General features: G+C 47.8%; 1 protein-coding gene across 1 annotated transcript; it reads right to left on the reverse strand.

The window, feature by feature from the left end:
- Nucleotides 1-920: 920 nt before the first annotated feature.
- Nucleotides 921-7,729, reverse strand: LOC126069642 (nuclear RNA export factor 2-like). The gene is given in 19 exon segments (XM_049873247.1): nucleotides 921-1,021; nucleotides 1,024-1,106; nucleotides 1,663-1,735; nucleotides 2,325-2,367; nucleotides 2,464-2,579; nucleotides 2,685-2,743; nucleotides 2,832-2,939; nucleotides 3,078-3,133; nucleotides 3,220-3,288; nucleotides 3,638-3,674; nucleotides 5,437-5,546; nucleotides 5,705-5,812; nucleotides 5,925-6,013; nucleotides 6,122-6,221; nucleotides 6,339-6,419; nucleotides 6,537-6,641; nucleotides 6,752-6,835; nucleotides 7,223-7,376; nucleotides 7,595-7,729. Coding segments are annotated over 19 exon segments (1,611 nt in total). The 5' UTR covers nucleotides 7,630-7,729.
- Nucleotides 7,730-16,575: the final 8,846 nt, after the last annotated feature.

Genomic DNA, 16,575 nt, shown 5'->3' on the forward strand with positions numbered 1-16,575 from the left:
AGATAACTAAGACAAAGAGTTTTATATATTTTACATTTAGATCTGATACACTTTGTGTATGGGGCAAAGTTGTTGTTATTGTTGGGTGCCATCAAGCCACCTATACAGGGAAGACAGGATGATGACCCCTGTTGACTGTCAGTCCCACCAGAGCCCTGAATTAGGAGGGAGCCCCAGGTGAGAGTGGGGGATGCAGGGGGTAAAGAGAGAGAATAGGGGTGAAGTGGGCAGAGAACTACTGGGCCCTCTCTGGGTGCCTGCCCTGTGCTGGGCCCTTCAGGACCCCAGGATGGTTCTAACCAAGAGCATTGCTGGCTCTCAGCTGCAGACAGGAGCAGGCTGGGGGCTGCCCAGGGAGTACAGGCCTGAAGGCCTGCGATTTACCAGCTCCCTCCCCATCCGTGGGCACCAGGGTTGCCCCTCCACCGGAGCCCTCCTTCCCCATTGTTTCTGGGCCTCAGGGGAGGGTCCACAGTGGACCCCTTCCAGAACTGACCCTGAAGAGCCTGCCTTTTATAAATGATTGTCCACCTCCCCCACCCCGAGGGCATCTTACACACGAGGGAGGGGGACCCTGACGGAAAGAAGAAAATACTTGCCTCTCACAAGTGAGTCATCTCCAGACGTTTTTACCTGACATGGTGATGGACTTTTATAAGCAGTAATTTTAATGCACATCCTGTATACAGTATATCAATATGGGCACAAACAAGCAATGTAATTTTCTGGAAATAGCGATCCATGGAATTCAGAAAGTACTGTGCACCTGTTTAAAACAACTAGGTGGTGCAATATGTACTGAGAAGAAAAGATGTTCTGTGTGACAATGAGTGAAATAAACAAGACATATCACCTGCAAGTTCCCATGATTCACTCCCCAGCTCCTCCCAGCTCATCCCATCCCCACCCGCTCCCAGAACTCACTTCTGAGCCCACTCAAGGTTCATCCCAGACTGGGCAGTGAACGCTGCCACCATTTCCTGCTGCTGCTGGGAGAGGGTGGGTAGAGAGCTGGAGGAGGTGTGGGCACTGGGGTGAAGAAGGCACCCTGGGTCTCTATGGGGCTGCTGTCCCTCACACACAGTTGGTCATTCACGATGCATAGGCTGGAGGAAGAATGGGCCCTCAGACAGCTGGACAGACAGACAATCCCATATCCCCAACAAGGATCCTGCTCCCACTCAGCAACTACTTTCCTTCCATCCCCTGTTCCGCCTGCCTCCTACATTCCTTGACTGGTACCCTTTCCCCTCCCACAGAACCTGCCTTTGGAGAACTAACTCCCAGCTGCACTAGATTCATAGGTTTACTCCCAACCCAGGGAGAGTTGCACACCCGCTTTTACCTTTACCCTTGACAACTGCCCAAGAAGGTGGATACTCTAATCCCCATATTTAGAGGAGGGCACTGAGTCACAGAGAGGTCATGTAACTTGACCAAGGTCACACAGCTGGTGAATGCTGGGGTCAGGGTGAGAACCAACCCTCTATTCCAACATCAAAACCTACACTATTAACCACTGGGCTAGACTGCTCCTGGGATCTACCTTTTGGTATTCTGCAGTATTGAGGAAACCCTGAGGAATGCACCATCACCTTCCTACACCACTGGCCCCAGGCTCGGATGGGTGTTCCCACATGGTACCTACAACACAGCACTTACCTGAAGTTGCTGGAAGGAGTAGCAATGAAGATCCGGGTGAAGGCACGAACATGAGCCTGACACATTCCTTCCACTTCAAGGACAATAAACAACAATTCCCCTCAGAGATGCCCGTGCTTTACACACTCACCAGCAGCTTTCCCCAATCATAGTCTTACCTGATACTCCTGTGGCACCCTGAAGGGGGCCAGACAGGGACAAGTGCCCACTGGGAGTCAGGAGGGGGTGTCGGCAATGGGGAGGGCAACCACAGCAACAATCACCTCCCAGCGAAAGGGCCCTACTCTGTGCCAGGCCCTGTGACACACTCTTCACAAGTTCATGTGACCTGTTTTTCACAGCACCCCAAGAGATGGGTATTACTACCCCCCATTTTACAAACGAGGAGACTGAGAGGTAAGCAAGTATCCCAAGGTGTCAGAGTGAGGGACTGGGATGAGAGCCATGAAACTCTACAGCCTGTATCCCTAACCCCTGGGCTGTGCTGGGGCAGACAGGTATGGGGGTAGGTCAGACCAGGTGGGTAGGAGGCAGGGTGGGAGCTGGGGAACTCAGAGGGAATAGGAAGTGAAGAGATCAGGGAAGCCTGGAGAGTTCTGAGAGGGAGCCTGTCAGGGGAGGGAGCACTAATGGACATGGGAAGGGACTCTACAGACACTCACCCTCCTTGAAGGCACCGCTGACAGAAAAGCAGAGCATCTTTTCCTGAAAGAGTAAAACAGCTCAGGCCCCCAGGGTCCCCCTAACCTCCTACACACCTCTGCCCTCTGGGCCAGCATCAGGGAGGAAGCAGGTGCTCACCGTCTGGACACACATGTCCACCACCAAGGAGCTGATGTCATGCTCGGTTCTGGGCAATACACTGAGGGAGTCAACAATGTCATGTTTTGTGTGTTTCAGCAACTGAACCCGCAGGACTGTCGGGGGAGGAAAGAGAAGGTCAGGGGTTGCCTCACTCACCTGGCCCTACAACTGAACCCTTCATACCTCCTGTCCCCCCTTTTTCCCCCTTATACACTTACCGGGGTCCTTGAGCTTCTTTATATTCCTGCTCCCCTTAGAGTATTTGTCCAAGCAGCTTCTAGGAGAAAAAGAGGAAGAAGAGGTGGAAGACTGGCCAGTGTCTACTGGGGAGTCATAGGGCCCAGGGCTGACACTGCCATACTCACGGAATCAGGTCCTCAGGGTTGAAGGGAAGGGTCAGCGAGAAGCAGGCCTCGTCATGGTAAGCATCCAGGAGACCCAGCCTGTCCCCATAGTCATAGACCCAGTAATACCTGTGGGGAAGCAAAGGGGACAGGCTGTCTGTGTTCTGCACCCCTAAATGGACTTGAAAGCCCCCCATGAGCAGGCCTGTGCCTGGGCGACCCAGCCCATCCCATCCCTCCCTGCCTTGGGGTCCCAGAGGTACTTACTGCTGCAGGAATCGTAAGATTAGATTCTTCAGGGTCTCAGATCCGAAGATGCTTCCCTGGAATCAAAATGGTTCTAAGGACCATGGATGTTATCCTCTCCTCACCCACCCACCCCCCACCCTGCTTGATCCCACCTCCTCACCCTGCAGACTGGTAACTTCTTGGATGCTTCAATGCCAAAGACAATGGGTAGGGGTACCTCGTGGTTGTCCTGGGGGAGGGAAGAGGAAGTCAGCAGTGCAGACAAGGGAGGTGGCACTGAATGGTCAAGGAAAAGGATGGGCCCAGCAGAGGGTAAGGGTCAGAGGTCAGGGTGAAAGGGCCTTGGATGTTCCATGGGCAAGACTACTGTGATGTCTTAACCAGGGGCTCCCAGAAGCCTGTGGAGAACAGCAGAGAAGATCCATAGACTTTATCAGGTTCCCTCATGGGTCAGTCCCACATGAGGATTAGGGGTCAGATCCAAAAATCTAACCAGGTCAAGATCTAAGGAACTCATGGCAGGTTGTGAGTGTTGTCTGTACCAGCTAGAGGAGTCAAGGATAAAGGAAGACACTTACCAGGTGTAATAACTTGGGGAACAATTCCAGGATGGAGCTGTCAAATATAAGACAACACAGAAAAGCATGTAACGACACAGCCGGCCCACCTCATGGAGGCAAGCAAGCCTACTCAGGAATACACCCACATGTGTCCCACCTATATTCCCGTGCCACCACCCCTCCTGGACCCTGGGGACCTCCCCTGTGGACTCGACCAGTGAGAGCTAGTGGGCACTCTCTCCATACTCCTCTCCTCCCACCTTCCTCCTGGGAAGCGCCCACAGGAGGGCCCTGACCCTTTCCTCCAATGACACAGAAGCAGCATGTGGAGCCCAGGCTCCAGGGATGCCTTCCCCTCCCTGCCTCACTTACCTCCCTCCAAGTCCCCAGGGAAGGCTCTGGAGGGAGGAGGGGGGAATGGGGTGGGGCCCAAGGCTCTGCTCCCTCACCAGGTGTCCAGTGCTCTGCCAGGCCTGGCCCTGGACAACACCAGGACATCCCCAGGGATGGCCCCGGACACCGGGGAGGGCGATGGGTGAGGCAGGCTCAAGAGACAGGGAGGGGGTAAGGACAGAAAGGGAGTGCAGGTAGGGAGGGGAGACATAAGAGAATGGAGATTAAAGAGAAAGACAAAGCCAAGGAAAGGCAAGGGGGAGAAGTTTACTGTGGGTGGAGGAGTTAGGGAGAAATGGGGAAGGAAGGGGGAAATGGCTCCCATGCTGCCACCCTATCCTTCATCTCTCCCTGGCTGGCACTGGGGACAAGGAAGAAATGGAAAACAGGTACTCGTTGGGCTAGGGCCCAATGGCCTTTGTCACCTCTGTGATGCTATCTGACCTGGGCATGGGAAACAGAGTAGCCAATGGGGCAGGAGACCTTCCCCAGGAGGAAAGGTTCAGGTAAAGGCACAGCATGGGGTTCAGGGTCTGTGGCCCCTCTTCCAAGTGTCACCTTCTCCCCTGATAGCCCCTATACAGCTATGCCTGTCTTAGTTGGTCCCTTGCCTGAGAAATCAGGCCACCTTGGTCTACCCAGTGTTCCTCTGAAGGACCAGGCCAGGTGCCGTGACATGGTAGAGGGAGGGGGCAGTGCCCATGATAGGACTGACCCGGTCTCCTCACCCGCCTTTGCCCTCTGCCTTCCACACTTGGCACCTGCCTCGGGATGCCCTTTGCTCACTGGAGGTGACCTGCTTCTGACCCTTGACTCAGGGAACCCAGCTTTCTCCCCCAGGAAGGCCCAGTTCCCTCATTGAGCCAGAGGAACAAATGTCATGATAAAGCTGCCCCCGGGCCTCAGCCCTCAGCATGGGGCAAGAAAGCACCAATGTTGGCCTGGGGCAGGTCGGGGGACCCTTTTGAAGCAAGGGAGACAGGGCCTATCACTGGATGGGAAGAGAAGCCCCATCTCAGCTCAGAGGCAGGAAGGCCTGTCTCAGCAGGAGGCCCTGGTCAGGAGGAGCCTTCACCGTCCAGGGCACCAGGATCTCGCTCCAGGCAGCCCCAGTGGATGAGCAAGGCACAGTCTCCACACTCCTAGTCCTGGGGAGTAAGGGGAAGCTCTGCTTCCTAGAGCACATTCAGGAGAAGCCATGCCAGAGAAGGCTGGGTGCAGAGAGGCAGGAAACAGGCACCAGCCCAGGGGAGCAGTGAGCAGGCCAGAGGAAGGCAGGTACATCTCTAAGCACAGGTAAGAGAGAGAGAGAGGACAGGACAGGGCACGTGGTCCTCCCAGAGGTCCGAGACTGCAGCCTCTTGCAGATGGGCACTGTCAGGGGCAGCTCAGGCTGCCAGGGGGCAACAGAGGGCACAACTGACCTTATGTTGGTGGACTTATCTGGGAAGGTTGTGCACAGAGGGTTTCTGTCTGCACACATCTCTTCTGACTCCAGCGCTTCCACCTTGTCCAACTCCCCTTCAGACTTAACCTGTAATTATGACAAGGGAACAGGAATAGGGAGAGATCCAGAGGGCCCTGCACCCCAGATCCACCCTCTCCCACACATGGCCTTGCCTAACTCTTGTCCTCACCCTAATGAGCCCTGCCACCTTCCCTTTAAACACTGCTCTGGCTATCGCTTCTCACCTCATTTTTGGAGAGGTTCAGGCTCTTGAGGTTGGGAGCCTTCTGCATGGTGTTGGGCAGGCCAACCAGCTTGTAGGATGTGTTGTTGCTCGAGTTGAAGGACAAAAGCTGTGATGAGAGAAGAGCTGGACTGAAGGTCTAAGAGGTGACATCTGGGACACATATGCCCTCCACCCCATCTGTCCCATGTTCCCTCTCAGCACTGGGTCTAAGGCCTCACCTTGGGCGCATTCCCTTCATGGATCTGCAGGGATTCAGCCATGCAGTTCCTAAGATTTGGCCCCATTTCAATATCATGGGTCATCACGTCTTCAGGAAGCCAGGAGGAGGGAATCAGAAGGATGAGAGGGGCCTGGCTGGAGCAGCCCCAGCACCAATACCTCCCTCAGTTGCCCTCTACCTTCCTTCTGCCTGCACCTGCCCTAGAATTACTGCTGTCACTCATATGTGGATCTGAGTGGAGTCTCTGGTGGTCAAGAGCTTGCTGGGGGACTTCATATCCTTTGATCTTGGTCACCTGCACAGACAGAGACGTGGGTCAGTGACTTTGATGCCGAGGTGGTGGAGGGGGAAAATGATGAGGGAAGAAGCGGTGGGTCTGGGTGTGTGCACACATATCTTCAGTCTGCATTACCTTTATGAGTTTCACTTTTCCTGACTTTAGCCCCTTCTGCTCAGAGTAGGGTAGGGTAGAGGGGCTGACAAAGAGAGACATCTGCAGAGAAGTGCGTTTGGGTAAGTTCCAGGAACTCTGAAACCCAAAATCAAGAAGACCCATCCCCTAGCCTGCCCTCCTGGCCCTAGCTAGCCCTGGCCATGCCCTGACACACACCCTTCCGTTATCTTCATTGCAAATCATGCTGTTGACTTTCTTCAACTCGAAGGCAATGCTGGCACTCTTGACAAAGACCTTGGTATGCATTTTCTGACACTGAGACTTTAGAGAGAGGGAGGGGCAAGAGAAATACAACATGAGGCCAGACTTCCTGCTCAGCCTGGCCCCTCCACCTGCCCTGTGCCCACTCGGCTGCCTCCCTGCCCTCTTACCTGGATCAGATTGAAGGGGATGCTGCATAGGCTCTTGATCAAATTTTGCAGGCACTTCTCATCATATTTCACACCAGAGGGAAACTGGGGTCAAAAGAAAGGTTGGAAGAGGAGACTGATGTGATGGAAATAAAGCTTAAAGAGTCCCAACCATATGTTCCTTTGAGACCTAAGTTTGAGTAGGTCTGAAACTGAGCCATGCTGTGGGGAGTTTCTCTATCTCTTTGTGAGCAGTTTCCACCTTTGCCTTTAGACAAACTTCCCATTCTCCCTGTCTTCAGCCTCTTCCCTTTTTATTACTTCTCCCATCCTACCTTTAGACCAATCCAGGATGTTAACACCTAGTAAGAAAAAGGAGAAGTTACCAACTCTCTGTGCCCCAGCAAAGTACCTAGTGTCTCCAGGAGATCAGCACAGCTCCACCCAACCTGTGTCTCCTGAACATTATGTGCATTTTGCCAGGACACTCACTGTGACCTTGAACCAGCTCCTGGAGGTTCCATCCTGCCTGTTCCCCTGCATTCCTTCCTGTGGAGGTTTTCTCTCTCTCTCCATGTCCCCATGGGTTTGGCCTCCTCTGTGACAACTCCCTCTCTGACAGTAGGTTGGAATGGTGTAGGGGGTGCTGTGGGGATGTGAAGAGAAAGAAGGCGTCCAGGAATGCCAGGAAAGGCTTCTAACACCTCGCCCTACTGATGTCAAGGCTGTAATAATGTTTGCTCAACCATTAACCTGGTCCTAGCATTGCCCACTCCACCAGGTTGGAGAAGGACTGACAGAGTTACATACAGGGTTGCGGATTCCACTGGCTGGTACATGCCACCATGCTGAGTGGTCACTTACTATCTTACTCCAGGGCTCACGTGGGCATCACTCATTGCTGCACCTCCACCTTGCTCCTGGCGTGATGACGGATGAATGCCAGGGCTGACTTGTTCAGACCAACTATCATATCTTCTTTGTGAAATACCCCAGTGTCTTCCTCTTCTTTGAAAAGAATTAACTTGGTGACTATCCCCTGAAATGGAGAACAAAATATCAGTGGTCCAAATGCCAGAAAAAATCCTGTGAAAACACTATGGCTAGTGAAGTAATTTCACTGACTTTTATAGTGTAGAAAGAAATACAGTAGAGTACTACAGAGCTTGAAAGACTTCACTGTGGCTCCTCTTCCTGGGATATGAGAGGTCGGGGTCATTCACAGCCCAGGAGAGAGCTAGCACAGCGGAAGGTCTTGGGCAGGGGGTCCGTTCTGCGACGTTAGTCCATGCTCTGCTGCTTTCAGTCTGAGTGACCCAAGACAAGTTGCTTAACATCTCTAACCCTTACCTCCCTCTTCTGCTCTAGGGGAATAATAAAATCTACCCTGAATATTTGTTGTTATAGTTCAAGGGTCAGAGGCAAATTCTCCACTTTGACTTCGAGAAATGAAAGCTAGGTCTAAAGAAAATATCCAAAATGAAGCCTGGAGAGACAAAATGATGGAGAATATCAAAGGAGGCGGGGTGTGGGGGGATATAGTGAACAAATCTAACACGTGCTTAATTGGAGTCTGGAAAGAAAGAGCCAGAGTAGTGTGGAAGTGGTATTTGAAGAGATCATGTCTGAGAAATTTTCAAAACTAATAAAAGACATTAAGTTGGTATAACCACATTAATAAGACAAAAAGTATAGTTTAGGGCAAAAACATTACTAAAGAGGGAGATTTCATAGTGATAAGAAGTTCAGTTACACAAGGAAATAATAATAAAACTCCTCTAAGTCTGTGTGCACCACTTAACATAGAAGCCAAAATGTACACAGCAAAAACTGATGGAAGTAAATGGAGAAATGGGCATGTCTACAGTGGCAGTGGGACATTTTAACTGACTGACGGATAATACAGGTAAAGTCAATTTTAGTTAGAAGGAGAAGATTTCAAAAAACGTGAGAAACAAAATTTACTTGCCGACATAGAACACTGCACCTAACAACCACACGTGAACTTTCCGGAATAGATCATATGCTGGGCCATAAAACAAGCTTCTGGAAACTTCTATGGGAGTGATGCAATCTATCTTGAATGGTTGGTGTAAGGATTCAAGGATTCAAGGATAAGGGTGAGTTCCCAGCCCTTCCTCCACTGAACCTACTGCCTAGGCTTCACAGGCTCCGCAGCAGTTTCCCCCCTCCGTCGCAGCCCTGCAACCAGCAGTTTCTAACTGCAGCTTGGCCTGACCCTGCCTCAGCCCTAACCTCGGTTTGAATTTGCCACCGGAATCCCCCATGTCTGCAAACCAGGATCTTGGCGTATGTGCAGGACCTGAAGAGCCGTGGCCCTTACTTGACCCCAGACTTGAACATTGTCTGAGAGGAAGATGTTCTCAGGCACACAGCTGCCCCCAAGCCCATCTGTAAAGCCAAAGGTTCCTTCCTTTACAACATGACACAGCACCTGGATCTCCAAATATGGACATGGGAGGGATCGGGGGGTGTCGGATTTTGGGTGCCAATCCCTGTCCCCTGGGGACTGGAGGGCATAAAAACTCCAAGCTCCCCTGGGGTGGGCAGCTCGTGGTCTTTGGGTTTCTAGGCCCCACGTTACTCCTTGTTTGCGCAAACAACAAATTTCCATTTTCTTTTTCCGTTGCCACTGGTGGTGTGGCATCTGTCTTATTTCAATCAGCTAAGAGGACAGGCCAAGAACCCTCATTTGGTTACACCACCTCTAGTATGAATCCCAAGAATGTTAATTTTCAACACCCCCACCCCAGGCACACACTTCCAACTCCCCAAACTCTGAACCACTTGACTCAGACCTTTCCCCTCAACCAGGAAGAACATTTCACCTCACCCAGGAAGAACTTTTCACCTCGACCAGGACCAAACCACAAGAAGAGAGGTTTTCCATGTAGAACCGTGACAGGGGTCTCAGGACCCACTCAACCCTCATCCTCAAGAGAGTGGAAAAGTTACCTGGGCCCTCACCACCCCCCATCTAAAGGGGTCTGCTGTTATCGAGTGTGGTGGGGGAGGGGCCCAGAACCCCTCCAGCCTCCTGTGCTGACCCACTCACCCATGGTGTGGTCTACAACCAGTATCCTGTCACTACTGTCCTCACAGGAATTTCCTGAGGAGAATCTGTCAGGTCTGGAGCCTGGGGTGTGGGGCAGATTCAGGATGGCTGTTGAGGAAGGCGAGAGCACTCCCCAAACCACCTAGTTCCGGCCACACGACCAAGATGGAGTCCTCACAGGAAATCTCTTCCCCAAGGGCATAGAGAGGAGAGCCCCGTGGGCCAGAGAAGACTTAACTTCCTGTTCTTACTGCCCCCTGAGTTTGCTACCAGCCTCACACCCAGAGAGCCATTCCATACCGAGCTACCCTCCTACTTCCAGATGAGGTGGTTAACTAGTGTCCGGAGGCCTGAGACCCAGCTCTTGTAGCTACAAATTCAGGGAACTGAGGGTAGACTGTGCACCAAGATCTGTGTCTGTTGGCGTTATTACACCGTGTTCCTTCATTCTGCAAACCCAAGGAGCTCTGAGGGCCTGCTGCGTGCCAAGCTCTGTACTTGCTACATTACATCTATTTTGTTCACGTATTCCTCACGAGGGGGGGCATGAATGCAGAATCACCAGCACTCTGAGGTTGCTGAGGGTTAGAGAAGTGCAGGAGCTTGTTTGCAGTCGCTCAGATGCTACATGGGAAAACAGAGTGGAACTGAGCTCCATGGAAGGGGGGTGACGACCTCCTGCACAGCTTTAATAAAAGTCCTGCCGCACTATATATAGTTCTTTTGACGTTAGGGTAAAGTAACAGAAAGACCTGAAAACAGCAGGAAATAACTGCAGCCACCCCAGAGAGAACATACGAAAAAGCAGGACTGGAATCTATAAAGGAAATAACAGACGTTGTTAGGTCCCTGGAACTAGATTTCCGGGGTGGCGGGGGATTGGGGGAAGGATGCCATTTTCTTTAAAAAAAAAAAAAGTACTCAATGTAGGTAGATTCCCCCTGGTGGTCCGAGCCAGAAGTGTAGCTCTGAAAATCAAACCATGAGGCTTTTTGAGGGGGAAGCAGTGGTTGCGAGCCTCGCATCAGCCGAAACTTTCTGGAATTTTTCACTCCGTGGAAGGAATCTCTAGACCCCAAGAGAGGAAGTCCAGTCCCTGAGAAAGGAAGTCCAGCCCCTGAGTGAGGAGAAAATCTGCATATGAGAGTGTGTAAACTTTAGGCTGAGGGAAGTACAAGACAGAAACATACGCACATACACAGAAAAACTCTCAAGTCAGAAGTTGTATTTTTTTTTTTAAAAAAATAATACAGTGTGAACATTTTTCCAAAACAATACATACAATTGAGTCTTTTTATCAATTTTTATTAGATATTTTCAAGTGTTTCAACAAATTTGCCTAGTTACAAAATATTAAACAATAAAAGGTCTACTTGCTGAAAAATTCTGCGTCTACCATCTGTAAGATCCTCTCACCGTGACCCACAGATATCAACTGTACACTTTTCAGATATGTTTCTCTTAGGTAATGTGTTTAAAAAACAAACCAAACTCATTGCCAGAGACAATTCTGACTCATCGCGACCCTATAGGACAGAGTAGAACTGCCTCCTGGGGTTTCCAAGGCTGTAAACCTTTACGGAAGCAGACTGCCACATCTTTCTCCATTAGAGCACCTGGTGGATTCGAACCACCAACCTTTGGTTGGCAGCTGAGTGCTTTAACCACTGCACCACCAAGGCCCCTTTGTAATGTGTTTACCTACCTTAAAATATTTGTGTTCAATAGGTGTGCACATTCTTTTAAAATTTGTAATCATATAAATACTTTCCTGCAAACTGTTCTTTTTTCGACTTACTATGACATCTCTGATTTTCATTTCTTCAGCTAATGTGGTTTGACATCTCTTCAGAGGTTTATTGGAGAAGCATTTTGCTTTTTAAGTGGATTATTTTTTGAGATACTTTCCCTTCTCTCCTCTGCTGATTAACAAAAGTCCTTAATGATCATGCATATTACAACAAAGTCTGTACTAGTGTCATAGGGTAATTATCCTTACTCTGATTAATATAAAAGTGATAGATTTATTGAAAGTAAAGAGATAGCTGGAGCTGGAGATAGACTGAACTCCATGAGGTAGAATCCAGCAGTCCAATATGGCGACTAGGCGAGATGTTTTATAAGGGGGAAACAAAGGACATGAAGTACAGTACTTGATTGATATTTACAAACTTAGATCATTGAAAGACATCACTTGATTAGTAATTACAGGCTTAGATCATTGAAAGATATTACCCAATTGGACTCAATTGGTAGTAGATTATTTTAAGGTGGGACTTCCCTTGGCAGGAACTCATGAGGCAGGACATGCTATAGCAGAAGCTCAAAGGTGATCGGCTTACAAAATATACATGTTTTTCTTAGGTTTGTCACAGTGTGGTAATCATAGGGGTATGTAATGGTGGGTGGAGTTACAGGGTAGTTCCACCATCATTGCCTGATATTTCTTAGTTTCATGATTATGTGTGCACAGAAAATGGCTGTTGCTAGGGTAGAAACAGAACTAGCCACGGAGGAGCCGTACTAAAACTTCAAGCCAGCCGTTTCAGATTTTTCTCAGGTCCCTCAAATTTTAAAATTCCTTTACATAATAGTTTGCAAATATTTACTCCCAGCTCTTCCCATTTTAAATTTTTAAAAAAAATCCATTGACACTACAGTTCTTTAAATTTTCATTAATTTTTTTTTTATTTTAAAATAATGCAACTCACACAGAACAAAACTGAGTAATAAGCAGGGTTTCATCAAACACCATGCCACTGGGGATTCCAGCATTCAAAGCCTTGAAGGCTTCAGGACACAATGGAAAAAGCATTAGACCAAATTCTACATTTATGAATAATAGAGAGAATAACTGGATACTTGTTTGGCTTAAAGGAGTTATCATTTAAATTAATCTAATTACTTCTGACTTACAGTAATTCTGTCATGTTAATTACCTTCCCTCCATGTTGTCCACTTTTCCTGTGCTTCTGTCTGGGCCCCACAAACCACCTCCCAGACATATCCATGTGTGAGGTATGGAACACTCTTGCAGTACACAATTTGGCCTTTGGTCCTAGTCCTAAGAACCAGACCCCACCTGAGGCCAATGAATGGGGGCTGACACACCAAGAGGGACCGACCACCTGCAGGCCCAACGCTGACTAAACCTCAGGAGGCATGATGTAATTATCATGGCCACGTGGTGAGACCAATGAAGGCCTTGGAAGACAGAGGCTCAGTGGAACTTCATGGGTGGTGGCTGAACATCTGCTCTCAGGAAAGTAAGCATATTCCCTGGGGACCTGGAAGCTCTGAGTTGAGACCCCTCTCAGACCTTGCCCTCTGTGTTTGTATCTTTCTTCCTGCTAGATTAAAGATAGCCTTTTCCCTGGAGTTTGTGGGTCATTCCAATGGATTATTGGACCTAAGAAACAAAGAGGCAGCCGGTACCTGCTGACCTAGTTCTGGGTGAAGGGCGATGAGAAAGAGAAGGGGCCGGTACCCACTGACCTAGCCCCAAGTGAAAGGGGATGAGAAAGGGCTGCGTGGAGCGTCTGAGGTCTGAAAGGACCAGGGAAGGGAAGCTGATATTTCCACAGGATACGGTTGGTGTGTAGAGTGGTACTTACTGTCCACCACACACTTGGCAACAGAGGTGGGTGATCTCAGCCTCCCTGGACTGGTTTTGCACAGTAGCTGATGTGAGCAGGAGCCCTGAGAGGACTCTGACAGAGCACCAGCCCTCTAGGCCTAAGGGGAGAGATTTCATCTCCACCATCATCTTCACCACCAAGAGGGCTGGGTGTTTGAGTGTCCTGGGGGCATGGCATAGGCATGGGTGGGGGGGGATTTAAGCTAGATGTGTGGTCCTGGAAAAAGCATTTAACTATGTTACAAATTTAATTAGAAAAATCAAAGGGAAGTCATAAAAGACCTTGTCTATCACAAACAAAAATTCACATATGACAAAATGTGAAGAATTGGAAAAAATATTTGGAACATAGTGTTTAGGCAAATTCTTGTTATATAAGCAAATCTCATTACCTAAAAGAGTGTTGTTCAAAGTCTACACTGAAATAATTCAGAGAACTATGTATTACAGTCAAACAAAAAGATTAATGTACAAAAAGCAATGAAATATCCAAATGGAAAAACAAATTGAATGTGTGTGTGTACAAGTTGTGAAGAAATATATATGTTCATGTGAAGCTATCTATATAGAACTATACACACAGAAATATATCTGGAGAATATAAAGCAAATTACCAAAAATAGACATCTTGCTGTGTAACAGGATTAAAGAAATACAGAAGGAAAATTTTCTGCAATAAATATTCATTTGTGCATTGCATTTATTTTTGGAATACATATATTAATTTTGAAATCAGCAGAAATAATTCTGATAACATTTTATAACAATTTCATTAGAAATTTCATCACAAAAATAATATGTATCTGTGAGTCTTAACTGTATATGTACGTGTATTCCACATTATCTCTCTCTCTCTCTCTCTCTCTCACACACACACACACACACACAGAGCTTTGTTTTTATTGTGGGGGAGACGGCTGAAGGCAACTTCCTGTCAGTGATTTAATGACTGTGGGCTCAGTCTGAGTCACCCATTAATGTTTCGTGTGCCACATAAACTTCCAAAAGGTTCTCTCTGGTGAGGCCCCTCCCTCCCTCGTAATCAGGCTTCCTGTTAAATGATGTCCAAGCAACCTTTCTGGATCCAGTCACCAGATGACACTGACTTCTAATCTCTGAATTTTCTCAAATTAAAAATATTATTTGGAAAAATGAAAAAAAAAAAGCCTGTTAAAAGTTACTTTGTGTTGCATATGGTGAAAGAGCATGTAAATAAAATCATGATCAAATCTTTGTACTTTGTGTTTTCTTCTTCTGTATGGTTTCACAGATGTAAATCACAGTAACAGTAATATTGTCTGGAGATTTGCTCCAGGATTCACATCTTCTGCTGACCAAGTGTTCACAATTGTCCTACCCTCTGTTTTGCCTTGCCGAATTTTAGTCTGGCTTCTCTCCTTCTGTGATGGTGAAGGTTATGTATCAACTTGCCTAGGTCATGATTCTCAGTGATTTGGCAGTTATGTAATGATGTAGTTTGACAGTTATATAATGATGTAATTTGGCAATTATATAATGATGTGGTTATCCTCCATTTTGTGGTATAATGTAATCACCTCGATGTTGTGATCTGATGTAATCATCCAATCAGTTGTAAGGGGAGCTTCCTTGGGGATGTGGCCTCCATCCAATATATATGGACGTTTGAGAAGAGCTCACTGGCTCTTGCTCACTCTGGATTCTGCATCCAGCTCGTCATCATCTGACCTCTGGTTCTTGGGACTAGAGCCAGCAGCATGCCATATTGCCTGCAAAACTTGGGATTTGTCAGCCTCTGCAGCCCACGAGCCAGCAGCCTACCAACTGACCTGCTGATCTTGGTTTGTCAGCCCCTGCAAACTCGTAAGTCCGGAGAAGCCTCCATCATGTTGCCTGACCCACAGACTTTGGATTTTTCAGCCTCTACAACCACATGAGTCATTTTCATGAGATAAACCTGTCTCTCTCTCTCTCTTTATGTATATATTATGTATGTATGTACGTATAGTTCTTGTTGTTAGGTGAGGTCAAGATTGTTCTGACTCATAGCAAGCCTGTGGACAACAGAACAAAACACTTCCCAGTCCTGTGCCATCCTCATGATCATTGTTATGCTTCAGCCCATTGTTACAGTCACCGTGTCAATCCATCTCGTTGAGGGTCTTCCTCTTTTTCACTGACCTTCTACTTTGTCAAGCATGTTGCCCTTCTCCAGGGACTGGTCCTGCCTGATAACATGTCCAAAGTATGTGAGATGAAGTCTCACCACCCTCACTTCTAAGGAGCATCCTGACTGTACTTCTTCCGAGGCAGATTTGTTTGTTCTTTTGGCAATTGATGGTATATTCAATATTCTTTTTCAACACCATAATTCGAAGGCACCAATTCTTCGTTGGTCTTCCTTATTCATTGTCCAGCTTTCCCGTGCATATTGAGGCAATTAAAAAAAAACATAGTTTGGGTCAGGCACACCTAAGTCCTTCAAGTGACATTTTTGCTTTTTAACACTTTAAAGAGGTCTTTTGCAGCAGATTTGTTCAATGCAATGCATCTTTTGATTTCTTGACTGCTGCGTCCATGCGTGTTGATTATGGATCCAAGTAAAATGAAATTCTTGACAACTTCAATCTTTTCTCCATTTATCATGATGTTGCTTATTGGTACAGTCGTGAGGATTTTTTTTTTCTTTATGCTTAGGTATAATCCATACTGAAGTGTATAGTCTTTCCTGTTCATCAGTAAGTGCTTCAAGTCCTCTTCACTTTCAGAAAGCAAGGTTGTGTCATCTGCATAATGCAGGTTGTTAATCAGTCTTCCTCCAATCCTGATGCCCCATTCTTCTTCATATAGTCCAGCTACTCGGATTATTTGCTCAGCATACAGATTGAATAGGTATGGTAAAAGGATACTACCCTGACGCACACCTTTCCTGGCTTTAAACCACACAGTATCCCCTTGTTCTGTTTGAACGACTTCCTCTTGATCTATGTACAGGTTCCTCATGAGCACAATTAAGTGTTCTGGAATTCCCATTCTTCACAATGTTATCAATAATTTATTACGATCCTCACATTCAAATGCCTTTGCATAGTCAATAAAACACAGGTAAACATCCTTCTGGTATTCTCTGCTTTCAGCCAGGATCCATCTGAC

This window comes from Elephas maximus, chromosome X (genome assembly GCF_024166365.1).
Source record: "Elephas maximus indicus isolate mEleMax1 chromosome X, mEleMax1 primary haplotype, whole genome shotgun sequence".
Lineage (NCBI taxonomy): Eukaryota > Metazoa > Chordata > Mammalia > Proboscidea > Elephantidae > Elephas > Elephas maximus.